Here is a 25,167-nt window from a genome sequence, read left to right on the forward strand (position 1 = left end):
ACGGGTTCACGAGCGTAGCGCGCTCGGTCGTCGTTGACGCGCGAGACCCTCTGGCGGCTTGGCGAGCGCCCGGCAGTTACGGTCGCGTGGATCGACGGACGACGATGTCGACGGCACGGTGGTTAGTTGAGGCAACGGCGAGGGCAACGATTCCGCCCCGACCGTACCTACGATGATGACGACGGCGATGGCGACTCGTTACGATGGCAGTGGCGGACACCTTGGCACGGGGTAAGTGGTATAGAGATTTATGCGCTAGGAACACGGACGTCAGCGGCACCGGACCCGAGGAAACTATGAACGTTTCAGGGTCCGGTGGCGTGCGACTTCGTGGCGACGGTCATTGCAGGACAAAGACGCGGCTGAAGGGACGACGCCAGGACGAAAATTACCGATTGTCAAGGATCGCGGCACGTCGCTCGTGCGGCGGTCCGATGGCTCTCGCCTTTTCGTCCCGCGGTAAACCCACATCGGCCGGGTCGCTTGTCCGCATAGCGATCACCGTCCACTCCGCATGCGCCAAATCTCGATTCTCTCGCTTCGTTTCCAACGGTATCCGCCGCAAGTCTGTCGCTAGAGTCGTCTCGCCGTCAACCATCAAAGCGCTAACATCGCGCACTAGCCGCCGTTGCTTGTCGCCGTCGACCATCGCTCCCGCGGCCGTCTCGGTCTGGCCTCGCCGGCTGGGCAAGGTCGTCACGCGTCCGAAGCAAACGCGCCCGTGACACTCGTCTACCCGTGGGACCGGTCGTGGAACGTTGTGGAGGTGACCAGTGGCCAAAACTGTTACAAATCCGCACCCAATCGCCATCCCGTATCCTCCCCTCCTTGTTTTTGTGTCTCCTGACTGACGTATTTTTTTTTTTTATTTAATTTAAAACTTTTTTTTGTGTATATACTGTTGTTGTTTATAGATTCTTCTACATTGTTTGTCTCCCCCCCCCCATTTTCGACTAAATCTTGTACATGCAATATTTAAATTATAGTCATTTTGTACTATTTTTTCTCTTTTTTTTTAAAATGTTTCCCCTTTTTGTATTTGGACCATGAGCATTCCTCCTACCCCTTTTTTGACTTTGAAAATCTTTTACTTGTAAAAATGTAATAATTTAGCCATTTTGTGCTAATTAATAAAAATTTATACATATTGTATCTTCAAAAATGTTTTCCTTATGATAATAGAAACTTTGCTATGTTTTTTTACTGTTATAAAATATTTTTTCAAAACTGTATGTTCATTTTTTTTTTATTTGAAACATGTACCTATATAAATTTATACATATGTAACTGTTCGATCAATTTTTATAATATTTGAATTTTGTAATTGATTATAAATTTGTTAAATCAATAAAAGATAATTTTTGTATACACAAGCAATTTTAGTTTCTTCTTTTTTTCGTATTTTTAAGTGTGTAAATCAAATGTTAATGACTAAAAATCATTAAAAGGTATAATATGTCTCACGTTGTACGATATAAGGTATATAAAATAATCATCTTAGAGTGATTTACTACATTATTCATTTTGTGACTAGATTTTATTTGCCCAAATAAAAAGAAATACGAAAAGGTTTGATGTTAAATTGGACAGTTCTACATCATCTGGAAAATTTAGTTTTAATTTTTTGAGCTCTTTAAAAAAAAATAATGAATATCTTAAAACGTTAAAACTCTACCATCACTTTCTCTCTCTCTCTACCATATACACAAATTTAACTCGAGAATTCCTAATCAAATATTCAAAATAATACCATACTCAATGATAATACCGATTTTCTTTTCCCATGCATTTCGATATAATAGCATGACAATAGTAAGACAATAGTAGGACATCTTCCTCTCAACCTTTTATATAAAAATAATTTCTATTTAATAAAACTAAATTATTCGTAATTTAATATGCAATTATTTATTCTTTCTGTTGTCTAATTTTATCTAAATATAGAATACATTTCCAAATTTATGTTTACCTATAAAATTATAAGTGTATATTTTTTATCATTAGGTACATACTTGAAACAATTAAGATCGCTAATAATACAAAAATATAGCTAATATAGTAATATTATAAATTAATTAATAAATTAAAAAAATTAAGTAAATATTATATAACTTTAAATAAGTTTAAGAGTATAAAATAATTAATAATTAATAAATATATTTGGGTTTCTGTCTACGCAAAATTAGAAATTAGACAAAAAAAAATATTTTATATTAAATAAAAAAAAATTGGTAACGACGACACGTCACGATCTCGGATCTAACCAGGGCCGTATTTAGGAATTTGACAGCAAGGGGCAACAAAAAAAATACGCCTCATTAATCATTATTCAAAATACAAATTTAAATTATAAAAAAATTAGCCGCCTTCTCCTACTCAGGCGCCCGGGGCAACAGTACCCTGTAGCTCCCCCCTAAATACGGCCCTGACCATAGATAATAAAGAATAATGGTCTTATCAGCAGTAATTAAGGTGTACAATTGAGGCCAAATAAGTATATCCCTATCGAGTGTCAGCTATCAATATAAAATCATTGGAATAAGAGCCTCAATGCCTTCCCCTCCGAGAACGCGGCCTCAAATATATTTAACATAGTCGTGACCTATCCATATCTTTATTATCTATAAATATAATAGATAGCATAATATAGAATTTTGTTAAAAAAAAGTTTTAAAAAGTTTATGGATGTTAATATATTATACTGACAATATATGGCTTAGGTAAAACACAATTTGTTATGCAGCAGCCTAAATGTTATCCTGGAAGACTATAATAATACAATTCAACTAGATTTATCATTTATTATTTTCGTTTATATTATGATAGTTTAATTTATTCTGGTAGGGAAATTAAGGTCTGTTCCAATCGAATTGGAATAGTACAACTAAAACAAGAATCTAATATTTGAAGAGCTAAGAAAGATGCTATATTTTAATTTACAGAATAAAAATATAGACCTTTCCTAATGTAAGCAGCACTTGTTTTTGAATTTAATCAAACTTCGCTGTTTTCTATCGATAAGTGAAATTTTTGGGTATTTGTGTAGGTACAATGTTTACCTTATATCCCTTGGAGGTTTAATGTAAGTAGACTCTTTTTCACAATCATCTATTTTTAAAAGAGCTAAACTAGCGTTTTTATTTCCCAGAAAAAGAGTTTCATCATAATAGATATTATACTTAAATGAATATTAGGAATTCTAGTTTGTTGGTTTAAAATTTGGTAGTCAATCACTTCCATTTTGATCAAATAAAAAAGATTATATAGAGTTTTAAAGACTTTTAAAAATATTTTTCATAACACATTCTAAAAGTAGTTACAGTTAGTACTTTGAGAGAATCAAAAACTAAAAGTCCCAATATCTTTCTAAATAATTGAATAAACAAAAAAAAAAAAAAAAAAAATACGAAAAACGGGAATATTTACGGAGTACCAATTTTAAACAATATTAACTTATTGTCATTCTGTCATGAATTGTTATTTTAAAATTAATCGGTAAATGATATAATTTTCAAAATTGATAAGTCATACTCAGATAAATAAATTGTAAGATATCCTTATAGAAATAGATCCAGACAATTCAATTTACACTTAAATTAATTTTTTTTTTTGCAATATTTTACTATAGAATTTAAATTTAACATATTATTTACAATAACGTATCTAGTCAATAACGATGCACGTATTCACAACAGACTCATAACCTACAATATAACAGCGCGATTTTTCATGTTTGTGATTATTTCTTTTCCGTTTGTAGTATGAAATATATATAATATATATACTTATATATATACTAATATATAATACTTTGATACATTAAAAACGAATTTTGGATGAGTAGTCAATAACTATTAAGTTGTATATTTATTTAAGTATTTTAATTGAGAGTTTTGATGAGGAGAGTAGTGGACTAACATTATTCAGAGACGCGAGACACCCCTGTTGTGAATTTTCTAATTTTTCAAAAAAATACGTGATGTAGACACTTAAACCAATTGTATAACATTATATATTTACTTAAAACTATACGTGCATATAACACATACAAGTGTAATATGGTTTCACTCATGAGACTATTCAGGATAGTAGAGGTAATAATAACGTTAAATGGATTATTTACTACATTCTTTTTAAGGCTTCGAGTCTACTAACGGAAGGTGAAATTGAAAATTACAATATTAATTATTACATTAGTTTTAATTATTTTTTACCTAGATTACTTTCAGACTACACACAATTGTTTAAAAACAACGAATAATATGATGTAGAAAAAAAACTAAAATAAAATATTTACCTTTCCTTGCATTATTAGCCGAAGTGTAAGGCTGATATTGGAGTCATCTTTCGATTTGGCGTCCATTTGGTCCTTTCGTTGAAATCCCTGTAATCCTTGATTATTTGAGTTACTGCAGAAAATAAAATGTTATTGTAGAACAATATTAATTAACAGTAAATGTTAATTAAACATCAATTTATTTGTATTTACATCTTATTATGTTATAAATCAATTAAAATTACCCAAATACCTATTTTCTAACAGAAATTAAAGGGCATTAAAAATTGTATCCATTCAATATTACACTACATAAAAGGCAATTATATGTATATTTAACATTGTAGTATCCTTAATTAAGGACACTTTATATACATGATAATATACGCGAAGTACATATAATTGGCAAAAATAATTATGGTAAAGACATTACTGTACCTACTAATATTAATATCCAAGTAAAATTAAAATTAACTATCATACTGCTTTCATAAATTTATATTAGGTGTACCTATAGTTCTGCATAAAATATTTGTACAAAGTGAATATTAAAACATATTGTACTTTGATACATGAATTCAATATAATATATACATTATACATTTTAATATCGTATGATATTATGTAAGTTTGTAGGACAAAGCTAAAATAGTTTTTATTAAACAAATTTATTATGGAATAAAGTTAAAACGTTTACAACAAGAATATTTTTAATATATCATGTAAATTTCTTAAAATTATAATTGACATACACTGCTTCAATATGAGTAAAATTATAAGTAAATAAATTATTTAAAATAATAATTCAATCCTTTAGGAGTTGTTAGAGTGTTCTATTACACCAAAGAAAAAGCTTTTACTTTGAAATATATTTTTTTAAAGGAAAGCTTAATGAACTTTGTATCAGAAAAAGGCAAAAAGAAAGTCTTTTCCGAGCTTATTTCAATAAAATGATTAATGAACGATACCTTATTGCTTTAATGCCAATTTATAAAAGGAATCTCGCAAAATTTACACCCATCACGTGCGCATATGTGTTTAATTACCTTTTCGTGTAAAGACACACATAACATATATTTAAATGAGTTAGGTAAGTTATTGGATTAGATTTTTTTGTCTTATATTAACTTTTATTTATAATTATAGCTCAACAATTACATAACGTTAAAATGTTCAATAATATAATACAAAGAAAGTTGGATTATATTAATAATTAATGCTCAATACATATATTTGACAATCATACATACTCATAGAAACACAATCTGAAACACAGACACCCGCACGCTAGTACATAAATTACAGAAAACAATAATTTATATTATATTCTAGAATACCTACTAGTGTTTTGTATTTTGGTATACTCAGTATCTACCTACACGTTTCAGGAATCTGAGAGAATTAATACAATTTTATTGATCGCTATTTACGTGAAGTCCAAAAAACAATTGGAAACGATACAACATAACATTAAATGGGTATTAATAATAAAGCGTGCCGTTTACTTTTTATAAATTATAACCAGTCAAATAAAATATAAACACCGTGAAAAATGGTTCACACCAGACTGCAAGATTGATTAGACATTGAATATATGATAAATTAAGTGTGTATATGATTATTATTTTGTTCATATTTTATTAATGGAAACATTGTGTGCGCACAGCAAAAAATTACTGTCTTCACCAAGAGATAACTCGCTTATTTATTACCACAAGTGTGGTTAATAGAGGGCCAGGGAGTGTTCACTTCGATATTATTTTGATTTTAGATTCTGAGCGGAGCGATGAATGTATTGATTTTACCATGATGTGTGTGTTTTTTTTTTTTTTGTGTCTGTCATCACGTTTTGGGGCAGTAAAAATGCTTCGATTTTTGACTTCAGTACCTCGTTCGATCAGAAAATGAATCTAGTTGGTATACTTTGGGGGGGTCAAAAGTAAAAAATTCTTAATAATCGAGAAAAACAAATTAAAAATTAAAGGAAAACGGGATATTTTACGCACACTCATTTTTCGACAAAATCGATTTTGGTTTTTGATGTAACTTTAAAACATAGATACATGAAATTTTCACCTAATGTTTATATAAGTATATTATATCCACCATGCAATTTTCAAAAAATTTTCGACTTAAGTTGAACTATTCATAGGCATTTCAAATTTTCGATCATTATTAGTTTTTTTTAAATTAATATCGATAAAAATTTATTTGTTAAGCAGAAAAGCTTGAAAATTTAATACAAGGCTCTTAACACGTTGTTACAATAGCAGTTGAAAAATAAAAGAAATTCATAGTCACAATTTTTTTTTATAAGCATTCAAAGTTTGAATTTTGACAAAATACGTAAAAATCACGAAAATTCACAAATTATTTTAAGCTAGAAATTCATAAAAAATTTTCTTTTTAAATCTAAGATTTAAAAATTTAATACAAGATTCCTTACAAGTTTTTCAATCTTTATCACAAATAAAAATTCCACCGGAAATTCAAATTAAATTTTTATGAGCATTTGAAATTTAAATTTTTACAACATTGGATTTTCACTTTTAGCGATTTCCTTATTTTGGTGTAACTCTAAAACAAATTACCGCAGATACTTGAAATTTTGACTGAATGTTTATATAGGCGTTTTATAAATTTGATAAAATTTTAAAAATATTTAGATTTGTTTTGAGCTGTTTACTAACATTTTAATTTTTCAATTTTTTTAGTTTTTTTTTCTATAAATATCGATAAAAATTTATTTGTTCGGTAGAAAAGCTTGAAAATTTAATACAAGGCTTTTAACACATTGTAACAATAGAAGTTAAAAAATATTAAAAATTCGAAGGCACGATTTTTTTTTATAAGCATTTAAAGTTCAAATTTTGACTAAATACGTAAAAATTACGGCAATGTTCAAATTATCTTAGATAGAAATTCATAAAAGTTTTTCTTTTTAATTCTAAGATTTGAAAATTTAATACAAGGCTCCTAACATATTTTTACAATAGAAGTTGAAAAATAAAAGAAATACATAGTCACAATTTTTTTTATAAGCATTCAAAGTTTTAATTTTTACAACATATTATGTAAAAATCACGAAAATACAGAAATTATTTTAAGCTAGAAATTCATAAAAAATTTTCTTTTTATATCTAAGATTTGAAAATTTAATACAAGGCTCATAATATATTTTTACAATAAAAATTGAAAATAAAAGAAATGCGTAGTCACAATTTTTTTTTTTACAAGCATTCAAAGTTTGAATTTTGACAACATATGTAAAAATCACGAAAATTCGCAAATTATTTCAAACTAGAAATTCATAAAAAATTTTCTTTTTAAATCTAAGATTTGAAAATTTTTAATAATCTATAATATATCCTAGACAGATAAACCGGCTTCGCTCAGAATCGTTTTTTGTATACAATGATATAATATCATTGGATTCAAATTTAATTCCATCCATTACAGGAACCCACTTGTAACCTACTGTACAGCAGAGCGACATACACGACTTACCCGCTTTTTTTTGATTTTAATTCAAAAAAAAAAAAAAAAAACATAGTGACTTGACAAATTATACTACGAATTTCATTGAGGAATTTCTATACATAATTTAATTATACATACTTTGCTTTTTTATTTAAATTCCTAAATATTTAATAGTGTAAATATGTAATACAACGTTCTTCTTAGAAATGTTTTTTAATTAATTCAATAATATCTAAAGTATGTAGTTAGAGAGTTAGAATTTCAAGTTAAAATTTTAACATTACCTTTTAGATATTTGAATAACTTTTTTTAATGAGTTTTCTGCTATCCATTTTAGTTTTTTTTTTTTTTATTAGTAATCAAAACAATATTAAACGTAGATATTTGATCCTTTTCGCCATTAGGTACGTACTACGCATGTCATTATTTTCTACGCACAACGACATTAAAAAATATTTAGTCTAACTATAAGTTATTTAATATTAATAGCATGAATCGATTCAAAATCCTACATTATATACGAGTAAGTTAATAACAATAATATATGATGATAATAATAATAATAACAATATTATAATAACAATAATATAATTTATTTTATTTTGTCAATCCCAACCGAGGGATTACCTTTTAATGGGAATAAAATTATCTGCTATCTATAGTAATAAAATAATTTTTTTATAAAATATCTTTTGAAATAAAAGCTGACAAACTATCTCCTCTCAGAACATTTTTCGTATACCATGATTTATCATTAAATTCAAATTTAATATATAAATTATGGTGACCTACTCAATGCGAGGTTGATACGAAATCTATTATACTGCAGCATATCGAGTTATGTGGTTTTTTGTAAGATTTAGATTTATTTGAACACCATCATTAGCTAGTAGGTACATCTATGCAGGTTATATAGGTATAATAGTCATTGCATGACAGATTTTGAAGGACAATAATTACGATAATCATTATTTTAAAAATTTTGTAAAATATTAACTTTCACAAAAGTATAATTAACTAAAGATTCATAATAATAATTAAATGTAAAAATGTCTATAAAAAACCCCGTTAAATATCTGATGTAAGTACTTAGAAGTCCTCTGATCATTAAGTATAGTCACTGTAATTGATATATTTAATTTAAATTCAACGAAAAATAATCATGCTTATTTCAAATAAAGGAAACCATCAAACTAGACACATTTTTAAGAATATTTAACATATTAAATTGCTGTGTCATCATCACTCATCAGTAATTTCTATCTTCGGTAGGTTGGACTAAATATTACCAAAAAATCACTTATAAAGCAATACCGAAGAATATTTTAGTATGCATTGAAAATGATGATATAAGTACTCAATGGTGAAATGTTCGAATCTTTACTAAAGGCAAATGTTTTATAATTTTTTTTAGTAAAAGAAGCGTGTAAATATTTGAAAAGCAATTTTTCTAATGATTAATATGAACATATTTATGGTATTAAGTTTTTCTTACACAACAATGTATACATTATTATGTATCACTGTACGTTGTGGTTAATATCGTTGTAACAGATATTAAATAATTCAATGATAAATCATTACAGGTGAAAAACGATAACAATATGTCTAAACATTTTAAAAGTTCTATTGCTTATAGAAAATAATAATATATGTTAGTGAAAAAATGTCTTAATTACAGCAAAATAACTAAAATTTTTAATTTACGATTAAATATCAAATTCCATCATTACCTATTCATTACCTAGCTATTAATGCTTATAAAAATTAATGTGGTATTTTCAATTTTGTGAGAACATTTTTTTACACTTCTTCTGCAGTTAGATTAGATATGCAAATTAGTAGGAACCATGTAATTCATTTTTGCGTATTAGGCGCGTATTAAAATAAATATGTTTAGAATTTTTAACACTAAGTTAATTTGCATTTTTTAATGTGAATTTAATCAAAATTTGAATTTCAAACGCCTATATGAAACACTTTGTTTATATCTATTCGATAAACATAGCATTTATCGATTTATATATGCCCTGATTAAAATAAAACTGAACTAGTTATGAACAAATTTAACTCTGCATAACATTTTGCAGTATTCTTTAAACATATTTCATTAATGGTTAGCTTTTTTTTTATATAATAAGTATAACAAGTCTAAATTTCTATAAATTGGAGTTCATGACTAGACACTACAAACATATTAGTTGTAATGTTAGTAAGTTTTATTATAGCCTCAGGTTAACCCCTTACAGGTGTTTAATTTTTACTGTTTTTCTTTACTTAAAAAGAAAGGATAAAATTACTGAGATTTCCCATTGTAAAAATTAGAAAATATAAGGGAGAGTTTTATTTTTTCCATGAGAATCAAGTATATCTACTATGAGACTGGGGTTGTACCTACTCATTAGAAATCATAAGAGACGGCTTTATAAAGAATGGTACTCGACATTTGTATGTGTTTTGTTGTTTTGCTTACGCCGAGATGTATGTAGATTTCCAAGTATTTTTTTTATTATTATCATTATAGTATTTTTATGACAACGGCGTTGCGTAGTCCAAAATAATGATGTCATTATTCCTATATTATGTATAATTGTATGCGTACTTATATTTAAAATAATATTAGAGTGCACGAATTTCACACAAAATACTGTTCTAGATGTTTAGATATCTACTTGAAACAAAATATGAAACTTTCTGTCTTTAATTTTTAATTTATCTTTCTAAGAATTATTATTTATGACACCCTGACGACTTTATTATATATTATTCAATTACCAAACTTCGTTTATAACATTATGATCTAAAATATAATATTAACTATAATATAAATACACATTACTATAAAAATAATAAAATAATAAATAGTTACATCATATGTTAATATGTTTACTATCTAATGAGAACACTAATGACACACGAAAGTGCTTAAGAAAACGGTAGAAGTGTGAAAGCGTAGATAGGAATTTTTAATTAGTTAGAAAAAATCAAAATCATATCTCAGGCCATGTGCTTAATAAACCTTAAAGAGTATAGACAATATAGTGACATCAGTGTTATATTTGTTCGTTTTTATTATGTTAATCATAAGATACAAATTTTAAGTAGGTATATCATAGTTTCGGTTTAATTTGGCGTGAACCCATTTAATCTATTCTACTGTCAATTGAAACTTGCCATTTTTGGACACTGAGAGTTCGAATACCTTTTCACATTGTTTTGGACTATATCCAGATTAATCTTAATCTGAGTTCACCAAGACGATCAATGATCAGTTTTTATTTTCAACTCTAGCTAAAATTAAATCGTTTAATGCCAAATTATATTTAACGTAGTTATTTGATAAAATTTAGTCATTTTAGAATTGAAGCTTTTATACTTGAGATATTTTATGATATGTTCGTTATATTATTCATGAGACGAATAGGTGCCAAAGAGAAATTATATTGTACTTACGCCGTTAAATCCAAGGACGGTTAATTTAAAAAAAAAATTACATATTCGTGATAAATGTTCGCAATTTAGTTCATTAAAATTTGTCTTTAAATGCTCTTTTAGGAACCCTTTCAGGAACACACTATGTACTCTCACCAGTCTCACCTCATAAAGTTTGTGAACTGATAAAACTTCGTAAGTAATAGGTGCCTATATTATTATAAAAAATGCTATTTCACAAAACATTATTCAATTTCGTTTAAGTTCAATAGTTTTAAAGAATTCTATTTATTTAACAAAACATTAACTATTTAATAATAAATAATACATTTGGAGTGTTAAACTGTTAACATTACGTATACTATACCATATAAATAACTGTAGGCTGTAGACAAATAAATTAAAACATCTAACAAACCAAAGTTACTCGTACATCGAACCAAATAAATATCATATTTTGCAAACTAAACTTTCCTTAATGTGCATAAACTTAATATAAATTTAAATATTTAGAAGAATATTCAAATTACCTATACTATTACACAACAGATTCTTATGACGTACCTATAAATATACACAGAGAATTTAATGTATTTTTAAAATGTAGTTTTTAGAATGTTTCTTGTAATCTTTGAATAGTGTTCGACGGAATACAATATTATATTTCTCGCCTTCTATAATATGTTTTTACAAAACTTTTTATTTTAAATTTGAATTAAATTTAAAGTGTTTTGTACCATGAATTATTACGATAAAATTACATTCACTTTTTTACATTTTTTTCTTTGTGATTATCACTTTTGTGAATATTTCTATAACATTTAAATATAATCTTTCAATCATTTGACAAAAAAAAAAAAAATAATAATAATAATAAAAATATTACTCATCTATAGTTATTATATTAAAATCAAAAATACACAGAGAGGTCTTATTTTATTAGTTGCTATATCACAATTAGTTGTGAAAGTGGTGTAAAAAATAAAAACAAAACCAAGTAAAGATATTGTCAAAATTTGTTTATTTTTGTGTTGGCAAGAAAAAAACTCTATGGGCTCCACGACGTTTTTTAGTTCTTTCAGCCGTATTATATACTCTCATAATATATAACATTAGTCATAAAAATTAACAAAAACTATAATACGCATCACACTTATTATAACGAAAAAATAATCAATTTTGTATTTGCGAGTTTCTGCACGCGTACACATTTTTATAATTATCTCTAAGCTCCCGAACATTGACGCACGTGAGCGCAGGCGTAATAAACTATATTTTCACTTAGTATATATATATATATATATATATATATATATATATTATTATTAAATATACACATGTGATATAATAGAAATATGTATATATATTGTAACGTCATTTCCGAATTCACCGGGCACCGCCACCACCACCGGCATTTCTCGGTAAAACTTCCGGTGGTCGGTAGCATTGAAGCTGGCACGGCAGCATGCGGGTTGAAAGACGCCTGCTAGACGGGTGGGTTGGTGGGTGGCTTTGGATGAGAATGTGGTGGTTGTTTGGAGGGTGGGTGGTGGGTTTGTGGTGTTGGTGGAGTGGAGTGGTTAAGAAGAAAGGTGAGCGAACCGGCGGTGGCGGAATCGATGCGGCGCGCGCTCACGGACCACGGTTATCGATAGTCAGCTGCGGCGGCGAATCCCGGGCGTCAAGCAGTCTACGTCATCCGCCGCGCGTGCACACACACACTCGCGCGCGCGCGCGCACGCACGGCGATGCTCTCTCTAGGCCGTTGCTATTGACGACGGCTGCTGCGGCGGCAGATGAGGAAGAATAGCGAGCGCAAAAAGTCCCATCGGCGGCAGAGGTCTCTCATTGATTCATCTCGCGCGTGCAAGCTCGCAACTATGGCCTCACCCGCGCGTGTCCCATTAGTGACGGCGGTGGTGTGTGTGTGTGTGTGTGTACAATCTATAAGCGAAACTCTCGGGGCCTTTCAGTTTTGCACCTACGGGCTACGACTCCCCAGGACCGCCGCCAGCGCGCCACCGCCACTGTCACAGCCACAGCCGCCGCCAGTCGGTCTCGTGCCGTCGCTATACTACCCCTTTTTATACCTCGCACTCCGCTTGCCTGGCCATCGACACCACCACTGCCACTTCTGCAGCAGACGGATCGTCACCAAGGCAACGGCCACGACGGTGAACGGTGCTACACACACGCGCAGCGATCCCACGCACGCTCGCTCGCTAGCTCTACATCGGATTCGCGCGGTTTCACCAAAATAATAAAATTAAGCGCTCTCTTCGATGGCTCCGGACCGGCTACCATCGCGAACCACTACCCATGATGAGGGCCACCCACCCTGCCCACCCGACAGTGCTTACCCCTTTTGTACTCACGCGTGTGCGTGGCTACTGCAGGCTATACACATACATTATTATACGTACCTACGTAGTTGTACGGTATATAACGATCGTGATGGGTAGGGTGTTTGGTGTCGGATTGATAAGATGGCATGATACCTGCAGATCATTATTATCATTGTCACTACTTTGTTTTGAATGAACAGGTTAATCAACATGCGCTACGACATACGGTTATATTATTATTATAGTTGTTATTGCTGCGGATTTAATTCGCTATCCCTAATCACGATGAAACAAAATCTGTGGAATTTTTTCCGCATTTAATCGGTGTCAACAATTTTTAAAAGTGCGTTCAAGTTAAGGATTTACGTAAATCATAAAAATATTATCATTACCCTGAATTATTTTAAAGTTATTGATATGTGTATATAACTATATAATATATGTGTGTGTGAGATGAGGGAGGTAGTATCACAGACTACAGTCACCGACCCGATGATGATATAAAAACACTCAAAATCGACCATATATATAATATATAGATACAAGATACATAAAAGCTACTTCCTCGGATTTAAAAAAAAATAAAAAAATTGTTGTGTAAGATTTATAAAACAGTCAAGTATCTAATCTCATTATTAATTGAATTCTGATGTGAAGTTTATAAATCATTATAGTACCTACCTACTGACTCTGCAGACTTTTAACACTAATTTTAAGATACAAAATTCAAACACGTTTTGTAATTTGCACGATAACAACTTAAAACCTTCTTTTACATATGTAAAAAAACGCTTTTTTTAACATGACTTAAAACTTCTTTAGTACTTCATCGTTTGTTTATAATAAAAATGTTAAAATAAAAGCTATTTAACAATGTAGTAGCCAGTATAGGTACAATATTATTTTGGAATAAACCTAAAATTATGTGGAAATACAATTGTTTTTATTTATATTCATTTATTTATACCCTCGTCAACATGGGCCACTGCAACTTTAAATACGAATTGTATGGTTAACTATAGGTAGTTTTAATTTGATTTGATAGTATTATTAATATTCAATATATCGATCGGAAATCAATAAACGATGGGAGTCAGAGGAGAAGTAATGCTAACGCTGTTCCTTCTCTGGCTCTCGATACAAAAGGAAAAAAAAATATATCGATCGTTATTTATTACATGGAGCGCCTGATAAATTGTAGAGATATTATTTTAATCACCAGTTCATAAGTTTTCATTGTACAAGGAAAGAAATCGGAATTATTTAAAAACTAGAATTATTCATCCGAACGAAAATATTCCAATTAAAAAAAATAGGGGTGCACCACAATTATGCATTTTAGTTCCATAAAGTCACCTTTTTTAATATTATTTTAATCATTTTTAAGTCCATTGATTCGATATTGTTTTTATACCGATACGAAAAAAATAAATGTGTATAATGTTTTTATACTTTTAGAATGATATTTGTTTTCTACCAAAAAAAAAAAAAAACAAACAAACACAACACAGAAAAATAAAATAAGTATATATAAACTTTTTAGTTTTTAATAATATATTCCTACACGGTATATAAAATGTGTGGAATCATGTACCTTATGAATTATGAGTTTATAATGGCTTAATGATATTTTTTTAGTATTCAATAATTTTTAATTAATTAAAAGTTTATGAAAATGATTAATGATGTTTAATATCTAATCTACACGTGATTTTATAAAAAAATATACTTAAGTAGATTTTGCCCAAATTGAATATTGACTATATTTTGTTACTATTGTCTCTTATAATTGCATTAATATGTTTAGGAAATTCAATAAAAATATATAATATAGATTTAAGAGTTTGAGAATTTAAGTATCAAAGTTTTTTATTAACTAACAATAGTAAAATTTATTTAAAGGAAATAGGTATTTTATGTGACTTTTTATTTTTGCGGCAGTAGTTAAATATGTGCTTAGTTTTTGAAGATCAATTTCATTTTTTTTAACACAATTTAGAAAGAAATACTCATTGTATCTATAGGGACTTGAAATATTTATGAGATACTTGTACTAATATTTCTTAGATATTTTATAATTTTTGAAATATTTTAGCTATTCATATATATATATATATATATATATATATATATATATATTATATATGGTTTTTTTGTGATTTATCTTACAACTTTTCATTTTATTTTTAAGTTAGGATAGGTAATATAGCATTTTAAAAACAATTAAAACATCAAAAATACATAGAATTTGTAAAATGAGTTCTTTTTAATAGAATTTAGTTATGTTGTTTTATTCAAAAAATATAAATCGTAAAGACTATTGTACCTACTTTATTCTATTGCTTATATTGTTTACTCACAATCAAATTTTCTTCAGTGCATCAAGCTTATTGCAATTTTTAAATTAAATGTTAGTTCAACAGAACAAATCTAAAAATTTCTTATAATAAAAGCTATCCTTATTTTTTTTTTTAAACGCACTTGCCTTTTTTTTTACTCATAATTGCATTTAAAACATAACAATTTTTTTTATTATTGTTGTTAATTGATTCACGAACTCACGGTAACATAGACCATTGAGTGGTTATTGTTAGTAGATTTTTAACCGTGAAGGTTGGTACGGTAGGTTGATAACACGTGTGTGGATCTGTATTTGGGAAAGTTTTTGCCACTAAGAACCTGGATGGTCAGTGGTCAGTGGTCACCCATCCGGAAACTTGTGGCAACGAGCAGTGGGTACCTCAATCAAATTTCTTGACTGATATAGCAGCAACGTCCGCGCCACGGCAAGCCAACATTATGAATTATTATTGAATTCAATTATAATTTATCACACATGCATTAAAATGACTTAATCGATTACTAGGTACACTTGAAACTTCTTATACAGCTAAAGCAAGCCTCCAGGGTTTTTACCTTGAGCTTTGTTCAATTATACTCAAAATAATATTCTAAACTAAAATACAAATTTGTTCCATCAATTCAAAGGTGAATAATTTAACTCGAAAGTAATACATATTAAATTTTTCATAATATAATAATAATAAATTCTTGGATTTTTTCCAATTTTCTCAGAATTGTTGTTGTCTTAGGTAATATATATATATATGTTATATATATATATATATACATATAAAGATATATAGACAGGTAGTGAGGAGTTTTATTATCTTGTGTCCATCTGATCGATAATAGTTAAAACATTATTTTTTAATAATATGCAAAACATACAAATTAATCAAGTATTTTAATTTAATAATTTATACAAATATTAAAATAAATTAAATAAATAAATAAATAAATAAATTTGTATAAAATAAATTTTTTGAGAATTTAAACGACATTGTAATTAAACATGAAATCGTTTATATATTTAAATTCATTTTTATGATTGTATTTGCAAAGCGTCTTATTTCGAATTTCGGTGATAAACGGTGAGATGTTCTTCTACTAATGCAAAAACTAATTATGTATACCTATATTTAATATTATGTTATTATGCTTTAGTATTTTTCCAGCAAACATAATCTAGTTGTTTCCAAAAAAAATGAAGTTCAGTTCTTCAAAACTCGTCTTTCGTCCATGACTTAATATTATAATAGGTACATTATACCTAATATTATACAAATATATTATATTATATATATTGAACATGAGAATTTTTTTGATTTTAAATTTAGTCACTCTTCAGTCTTCACGCCACGTGGCGAATTCCAGCGAAAAAACGATCGAGAGATGCGACAGCAGACGGTGCCAAAACAGTGATAGGAAATAGCAACGAATTCGCACGCCGATTTAAACGTTAAACTATTTAGGCCGCAACAAGATGAGTGTACACAATTGGAATGAGCAAGACGGAGATATGTGTCTATTTTTGTTGTGTCAGAGAATAAAATGTTAGTTCATTTGTAGCAGAAACAAACAAACGTCGGCGATGTTCCATCGTGCAGACAGCCAAAACCTATCTGTATATAATCGATTTCCACCGCGTAATACAAGAAGTTATAGTAGGTATCCCTATATATTATATACTACTAATATATATATATAGTATATAACATGATATATTCAATACTGCACAGTAAATCCACAAAACAGTAACTGAGAAACTGTAAAACTATGAAATAAATATGAAGGGTGTACTTATAATATAGGTATAAATAGTCTAGTCTTACTTCAGTTAGTAATAACTGTATTGCCTAATAATTGTAGTATTACCAAATTAAATCATATTATCATATTATTTTTACGCTTTCTATTTTTATGATCTAACACTTAAAGAAAAATATAAAAATATTTATCTATGTAATCTATAAAAATATAATTGATATAAGATTTTGCTTATTTGCAATAAAGTTGTAATTTTATTTGATAACCAAGCATTTTATTGCTTGCACTAACAATAATATATTTATAACAAATATAATTAATATGACATTTGAGTTTCAAAAATATACCTATTATGAATATCAGAGAACCAATGTAATATTTTAGGAAAAAAAATAGAAAAAAATAGATATTCTCAGCACATTCAAATAAAATAATTTCATATAAAAATTAATTGTATCTAGAAACCCATTATGTTTCAAGGCTCAAATAAAGTCAACCATGATACAGTAAATACCTATAATTAGTAATCTATACCTATAATTACATGCAAAGACAATGTCTCTCACAAAACAAACAAAAAACTGCTGTTTGAAAAAAAAATTTATTGGGAATTTCAGATGTGAAACTAAAACTATTTATAACTCGATGGGTTTTAATTTTAAAGTTTTAAACATAAAACCATCAAAGAACTTACTATAGTATATTGCAAAAAAATAAAACAATACATTAAGCGACTTGTTGCTATCGTAGTTTTCTCAATTAGTGAAAGTTTAACCATCATATACACAAAACTTATAAGATATAAATCAAGAAATTACGTAATAGGAATACTTTATAGTTGATTATTCCATGTGTCTAAAAATCTAAAAAATAATGATATATCCCATACCAAAAAATCATATAGGTATCAGAATTCAGAATTAAATTAATTTGATTATAAAAGTAACAAAAACAGAATGTTTATTATCGACCAAATGACCTTTTTTTAGTACGGTATAAAAAATCTTAACAGTTTTAAAATATGGTCTTAAAGTAAATTTAAAAATATCAAATATCAGATTTTGAATAATATTAAATAAAAAAGTGAGGTAAGCATGCTTATTGAATCATCGTGTATATAATTTTATTTTGGATTAGTATAACTCCAATTTTTTTAATGCTTCAAGACTGCTTTAAGATTTAGTTGGCGATGATTCTATTGGTGTTATATATGTGTATTTTTGTGATTGTCTACAACTTTTATTGTAACCTCATGAAAATGTTATCGCTTTTTGTTTATCATTTATTGATACTATATTATAATTTTTTTTTTTTTGCGTGTAAAAGGACTTGCAAACTACATTTTGTATTGAAAAGGTGCATCCTGAGTTTTTTTTACGAAAATTGAAAAATGTTAAAAGTACATTTTCACCATTTTAATAAGCGTTTAAAATTCAAATATTACGAAATTAAACAAAATAACAAACATTTATAAATTATTTTTATATTTGAGAATTCATAATATTTTTTGTTTTACCTTTGGTTTAAAAATTTAATACAAGGTATTTCTTTGACAATACACATGTTAATTAGAAAATAAAAATAAGTTAAATGTAAAGCTACATACATTTTTTGTGATTATTTGAAAACAATATTATATATTCAAAGGTAGAATAACAATATTTATTATCTAACGATATTTTATTGTTACGGTATTATTCAAAAATGCAAATGCAAATTGTAAAAATTTGAAAAATTCCAATATTATTAAAATTATCATTTTCTTTGCACAATTCAATGTATAGTTACTATTAAACTATCTATTATCATTTTAAATCGTACAAGTATTTTAGATTTTATTTTAAAAACATTTTTCAACCAATGTTTCATTATTGACTTACAAGTTAATAGCAAATAGTTTAGTAAGTATTAAATAAAATAATAAATGAAACCTAATATAGTAATCTGCAAAAAACGATGTTTTAATGTAGGTTCTATACACTGTTACTTCCATAAATACATAAATCGATATTTTTTTTAGTATACTTTTTGCATAGTTGAAAAATCCGTATATTTTTATATTCTGTACGAAATAAATAGTGGAACTTCAATAACTCGATCCTCTATACGTCGAATTTTCGATAATTTGAATTTTTTTTCGCCCCCAACCGATTCGAGTTATCGAGGTTCCACTGTATTATGTGCGTAATATTTACTGAGTGGAAACGCATAAATATAGGATAGCATAATATAACAATTAATGTGGTTTAATCAGCTGATATACCTTCTGGCTTCTGTACATAACATACATTATTATATTATATTGACGTGTGTTTATATTGAGGACAGTTAGCACTTTAGCTGCAGTGATCTTCTAGTCGCCCCTCCCACTAATCGTTCGACTACGCCAAGTCACGATTTCTGCGATATGGACCCGGTTTAATTTTCCAACATCCATTTTTCCGGCACGTGCACAAACAATGCGCTAAGTTCACATTATTAGATTTACTGTTTCTCACTACAACCCCTGTACCACTACCCCATAAACTTTAGGACTAGATTTTCACGATTCATTTGACCGATATGAGTGCAATAGTGTACTTACGCAAACACGACGAGTCGTTTAAAAACAACACTTATCATAACACTAATAATAATGGTCGTCGGATGAAAAAATAACAACTTTACAAAGAAGATAGGTACAATATACATAACTTATATGACGTAATTCATATTATTATAGGAACAATACAAGTTTCCGATACTATTGTCGTCAAAAGAACTTTCGTAGTCCTATAGGGCTGTATTACATTGGCATGTGCTTCAATTCTTCACGTTTGTTATATAATCGTGTATAAATGTGATATTTTTATTTTAAATCATAACGGTAATTGTTTAACCTAAAAAATGAAGAAAAAATTGATTCGGTCTATAGGAAATGCCTATGTAGATAAAATTATGCTCATTTTGAAATTATTCATAAAAAAAAGTAATAATAAATTAAATAAACATTTTTTTTTTTTTTAAATAGGAAAAAGTCTTTTCGATGAGAATTAAGACATTCCATATTGTGGTTTCGATTAAAAATTAAAAATATCGTCAATATAAGTGTATTCCTGTCTTCAGTATTATATATAACTATTAAAACATTTTGTAAATAAGTATATATTTACCTAACTTCCAAAAAACTAACAAAGATACAGACGATACAGTATTAAAGCAACACGTTATATTTCAACAAACAATAATAAAATAGGTACTACGTTGAACTTGACCAAAAGAATACAATAAAAAAAAATCACTTAGCCTCTTTACGGATCTGTGTAAAAGTTACGGGGTCAGAAAGTAATCCAAACATTTGGTGTCATGCCACACACCGTTCCTTCGGGATATTAGAAGAAAAATATATGTCGTCCCTCGTCGTGTAATATACAGAACATAATATAATATATGCATGACAAATTTCACTTCTCTGAGACATTTATAGTTCAAATCACCCCAAACCAACGAACGTGTTGACGGTGACACCATCGTACGTGCTTTGTAAGTTTTTAAAAACCTCTAGGGAATATCTCGTACACTGCGGGTTGCCACGATCTTAAATCTGATCAAATAAAGTTTTTGCACTTGTAATATTTAACCCGAATCTATTATATTTCTCTTCGTTGGTAGGCTAATACCATTAATGGTCAAGACTCTAGACGATTTCCCATAAAGGTAATAAATAATGTTATATTATACAAACGTGTTGTACTTGTAACTTGTTGCGGGAACCATTAAAAATTCAACAAGCATCAGGCGTCAAAGGAAAATCTAAAATAATAGAAACAATGTACATATTTATTTCTTAGGGAGATGTTGCATTTGTTTACGATTGTCAATTACTATTTATTACTATTTACTACGATTATTAAGTGGTATTTCAAGATGGCTGAATAATACCTTCAAGGAATAATGGTCGATAATCGTCTATAAATTCAATTGGTTTGTATTTTTGTAATCAAACGTCTGTTGTGGTCCATATGAACATTATAATTACTCTTAACATATGAATTTAAAAACTAATAACATGTTTTTCTAATTATTATTATTTCCCTAGTAAGAAAAATGTGTTTGCAAAATGTTAATCGCTAATTATTCTAAAATCGTAAATAAAATGAACAACCTAAGAATATGGTTTCATTAAAATGCAAGAGACCAAGAGACGTAAATGCATTCAATAGATGTTATGAATCCTCACATCAAAAATGTATTCAAGAAAGTTGTCTCCAAGTTAAACATACCTACTCACCTAAAAAATATTTATATATATATTTACGTAGTTAAATCAATTAATTTATGGTGATACGGCTGATAATATATATAGTTACGCGGCTTCCCATTAATTGTATGGTTTCTTTTTTCCTACACCCAACATTTTTTAATCAGTAAATAGATGAACTCAGTCCTCAACAATCAGGTTAAGAATTATAAATGTTAATATTTCACGTATTCTTAACAAATTAAAAAAACTTATTAAGAAATTATTCACCAGTCTAGATTTATTCATATAGTCATAACTCATAATATAGGGTTTACTGGTTATAGATATATGTGTATAAGGTAGCAACTGTAAGTTTGCAACTAGAAAATGGCTTATATAGTCTATTATACAGACAAATACCATATGTTAATGAATTTAAAAAAGGATTCTATAAAGGTTACGTGAAGTGAAACGCAAAATATATGAAATTCAATTTTTATTGTGTTGATATAACAATTTGTGTATTTTCACACTTGATTATCAAAAAAGTCACTATTTTCAACTTAAGATACGTACCTAACATCGAAATTTAACTTTAGAACTAGGAACTTATAGCCTCTAGAAGATATTTTTTTAAATAAAAGTTAAAAACACAACTAACAACACAAATATTTTTCATTATATAAATAATTAATAATTTTTTATGTTTGTATTTTTTTCACTCATATATAATAACTGCATATATTGATTAGTTCTAAATATATATGGATTTCATACATTTTTTCTGCTATTAATACTTATTCGTAGATGCATAGGTTCCTACTGCCTACAATAATTTTGGTATGATAATAATGGTATTTGCTTTAATAAAAATATCTTGAAAATAGGTAGGTACCGACAAATAATAAATTACATAAAAAATATTTTTGGAGAAAAAACTATATAATATATTATGTAAAGAATGAATCAAAACTCCACGGGTAATATATTAATTAAAATAAATAGGCATATTTAAAAATTTGTTATAAAAGATTAACAAAAATGAGACAACATTTTCATATAAAAAGAACGGAGTTTTAATTTAAAAAGTGTTAATGGATATTTTAGAAATTATTTGGTCAGGACTCAGGATTATCTGGTAAGTGGGCTCAGTGTTGTTATTACTTATTTATGAATAACAAATGTACCAACTAAGCTATTCACTTTCAGTGTATAAACCATATTAAACTTTTAGATCAATATATTATAAGTAAATTACTTTATAATACTTAGTTATTAAAATACCCAAATATAATTTATACCTTTAAAAACATATATGTTATAATATTGAAAACTAATAACTACTAACCACTAATAATGTATTATGTTTATTTCCAAAAAAATATGAAGATTTGTAAATTAGAATTCTGACAAATATAATAATACTCATTAATCATTGTAAAAATATTTATCGACTAAAAATAGATCAAATCATAACCATCTAAAAATGATCTATACATAAAACATTATATTTATGTATTTTAAAAATTACGGATTCGTTCAAATTTATCTGAAGTGATTTACTTTACTTAAATACTCTGAAAGTGAAAATGTTCAATTAAAATATCAAAACTAACAAGTTAAATTTATAATAAATATTTTCATTTGCCAGAAGTCTTGCCTACCAAATTGTATACGGAAAAACTGTAACCCCCTAATTATCTACATAATTGTATTAACATAGTTGAAATATAAGCTTCACTCGTTCTAAAAAAATCTAGTATTTCTCCAGTAGATACTTGCAGACAACTGATAAGGTTGTCCGCATAATAGTGTTTTAGAGTAAGTCTCGTTTATACCGAGACTAGAAACTATTTGAAAACAATTCTTATCATGTTATTATAGTATAATAGTTGGTTAAATTTTAGTTTAATCCGTTCACTAGAAAATCATTAACAATTTACAACCTTATTTGAAAATCTAAGCAAGGATCTCTAGCTAGTTAGACAGGTAATTGAGGAAGATCCAATAGGTAAAAGACCTTTAGGAAGACCCAGGTTGAGGTGGGAAGACTGTGTAAAAAGGACTTAAAAACGTTAGATCCAGGAATCAGAAGGAGAGAAGCTGCAGAGGACAACTAGAGACAGATGGAAAAAATTTAAAAATCTAGTGAATACCCTGGTTTGAGTTGATGTATCGTCATTTTAGCGAGTTATAACACGCGTTTCCTTACACGTAACAGTCGTAACATACCATTTTTCTAATTTTATAAGTACACCTAATTATATCCTTATACTCTAATATATATATATAGAAAGATTATTTGTGTAAAAAAACGAAATAGGTTTTATAATAGGTACCTAACTAACCTTTGATTGACTGTTGGTTTGTAGCGTCCGATTGCGTGTACGCTGAGCGGTGCTGTAATGGTTGATCAGGCGAATGACAGCAGTTCCGGTGTCGGAAGTTGTGGAAGTGGTTCTCGTGGTGGTGGTAGTGGTAGTGGCGGTGATTTTGGTGATGGTAGCGGCGACAGCAGGTTTATCTTATAAATTACCTGGAACCGGTTGGGTGGCGATGAGCTTTGGCAGCGGAGTATCGTGTACAGTGATCTGACGGGAACAAGAATTTTGGCTGCCTTCACCTAAGTACAGACATATAGGTACCCATATATACATATATGATTATCTAATTGGGAATACAACATATAGGTGTTAAAATTTAAATTACTATCGCTACGAAATCATAATATTACGCACAATAACTATATGCACATCACATCACGTTAAACGTCATGTGGGTTAACACTATATTATTATTATGTACGATCAAGCCGATTATATTACGTTTGGTGGCCGCTAGCCATCCGACGGGTACTCGATAGGATGGGTTTAGGCAGCGGTGTTGGTTGGTGACGGTTATGATAGCGGTTACAGCAGCGGAGGATATGTGGAGGCAGTAGTGACGTCGGTCGCGGTGGTGGCGGTGGTGGTGGCGGTGGTGGTGGTGATGGTGGTAGTAGTGGTAGTGGTTGTTGTGGCGGCGGCGACGATTGTGGTGGTAGTGGATGATGTGTAGTGGTGAGATGACGTCGAGCGAGTAAAGTCCGGCGAGACGACCGCGACGACGATGGTGGCGGCGGCGAGAGCACACGGAACACGCACACACACGCGCGGCGGTGGAGGAGTAGTATTTTATTATTATTTGGACGACCGGCGTGCGTGATCGACGTGACGTTATTGTCGGCGGCGGCGGCTGCTACTGCTGCTGCTGTGGCGGGAGAATAATACGTTTATATATACATATATGTAAGTGTACGCGGT

General features: G+C 29.0%; 1 protein-coding gene across 2 annotated transcripts in view; it reads right to left on the bottom strand.

Annotated features, from left to right (window-relative positions):
- The window catches only part of mub (poly(rC)-binding protein mub), a 46,263-nt gene extending 21,529 nt beyond the window's left edge, over nucleotides 1-24,734 (bottom strand). Inside the window, exons 1-3 of one of the 2 annotated variants that reach the window (XM_089219164.1) lie at nucleotides 24,604-24,727; nucleotides 24,214-24,488; nucleotides 4,298-4,409 (exon numbers count right to left, since the gene is read on the bottom strand). In XM_089219164.1, the coding sequence (XP_089075290.1) occupies nucleotides 4,298-4,363 (66 nt within the window). In that variant the 5' untranslated portion in view covers nucleotides 4,364-4,409; nucleotides 24,214-24,488; nucleotides 24,604-24,727. Of the gene's footprint in view, nucleotides 1-4,297; nucleotides 4,410-24,213; nucleotides 24,489-24,603 lie in introns of both variants that reach the window. The other variant, XM_089219163.1, reaches the window with a different exon arrangement.
- Between the last annotated feature and the right edge of the window lie 433 nt (nucleotides 24,735-25,167).

Source organism: Diuraphis noxia, unplaced genomic scaffold (assembly GCF_037042655.1).
Source record: "Diuraphis noxia isolate RWA-SAM2 unplaced genomic scaffold, SU_Dnox_SAM2 contig0002, whole genome shotgun sequence".
Lineage (NCBI taxonomy): Eukaryota > Metazoa > Arthropoda > Insecta > Hemiptera > Aphididae > Diuraphis > Diuraphis noxia.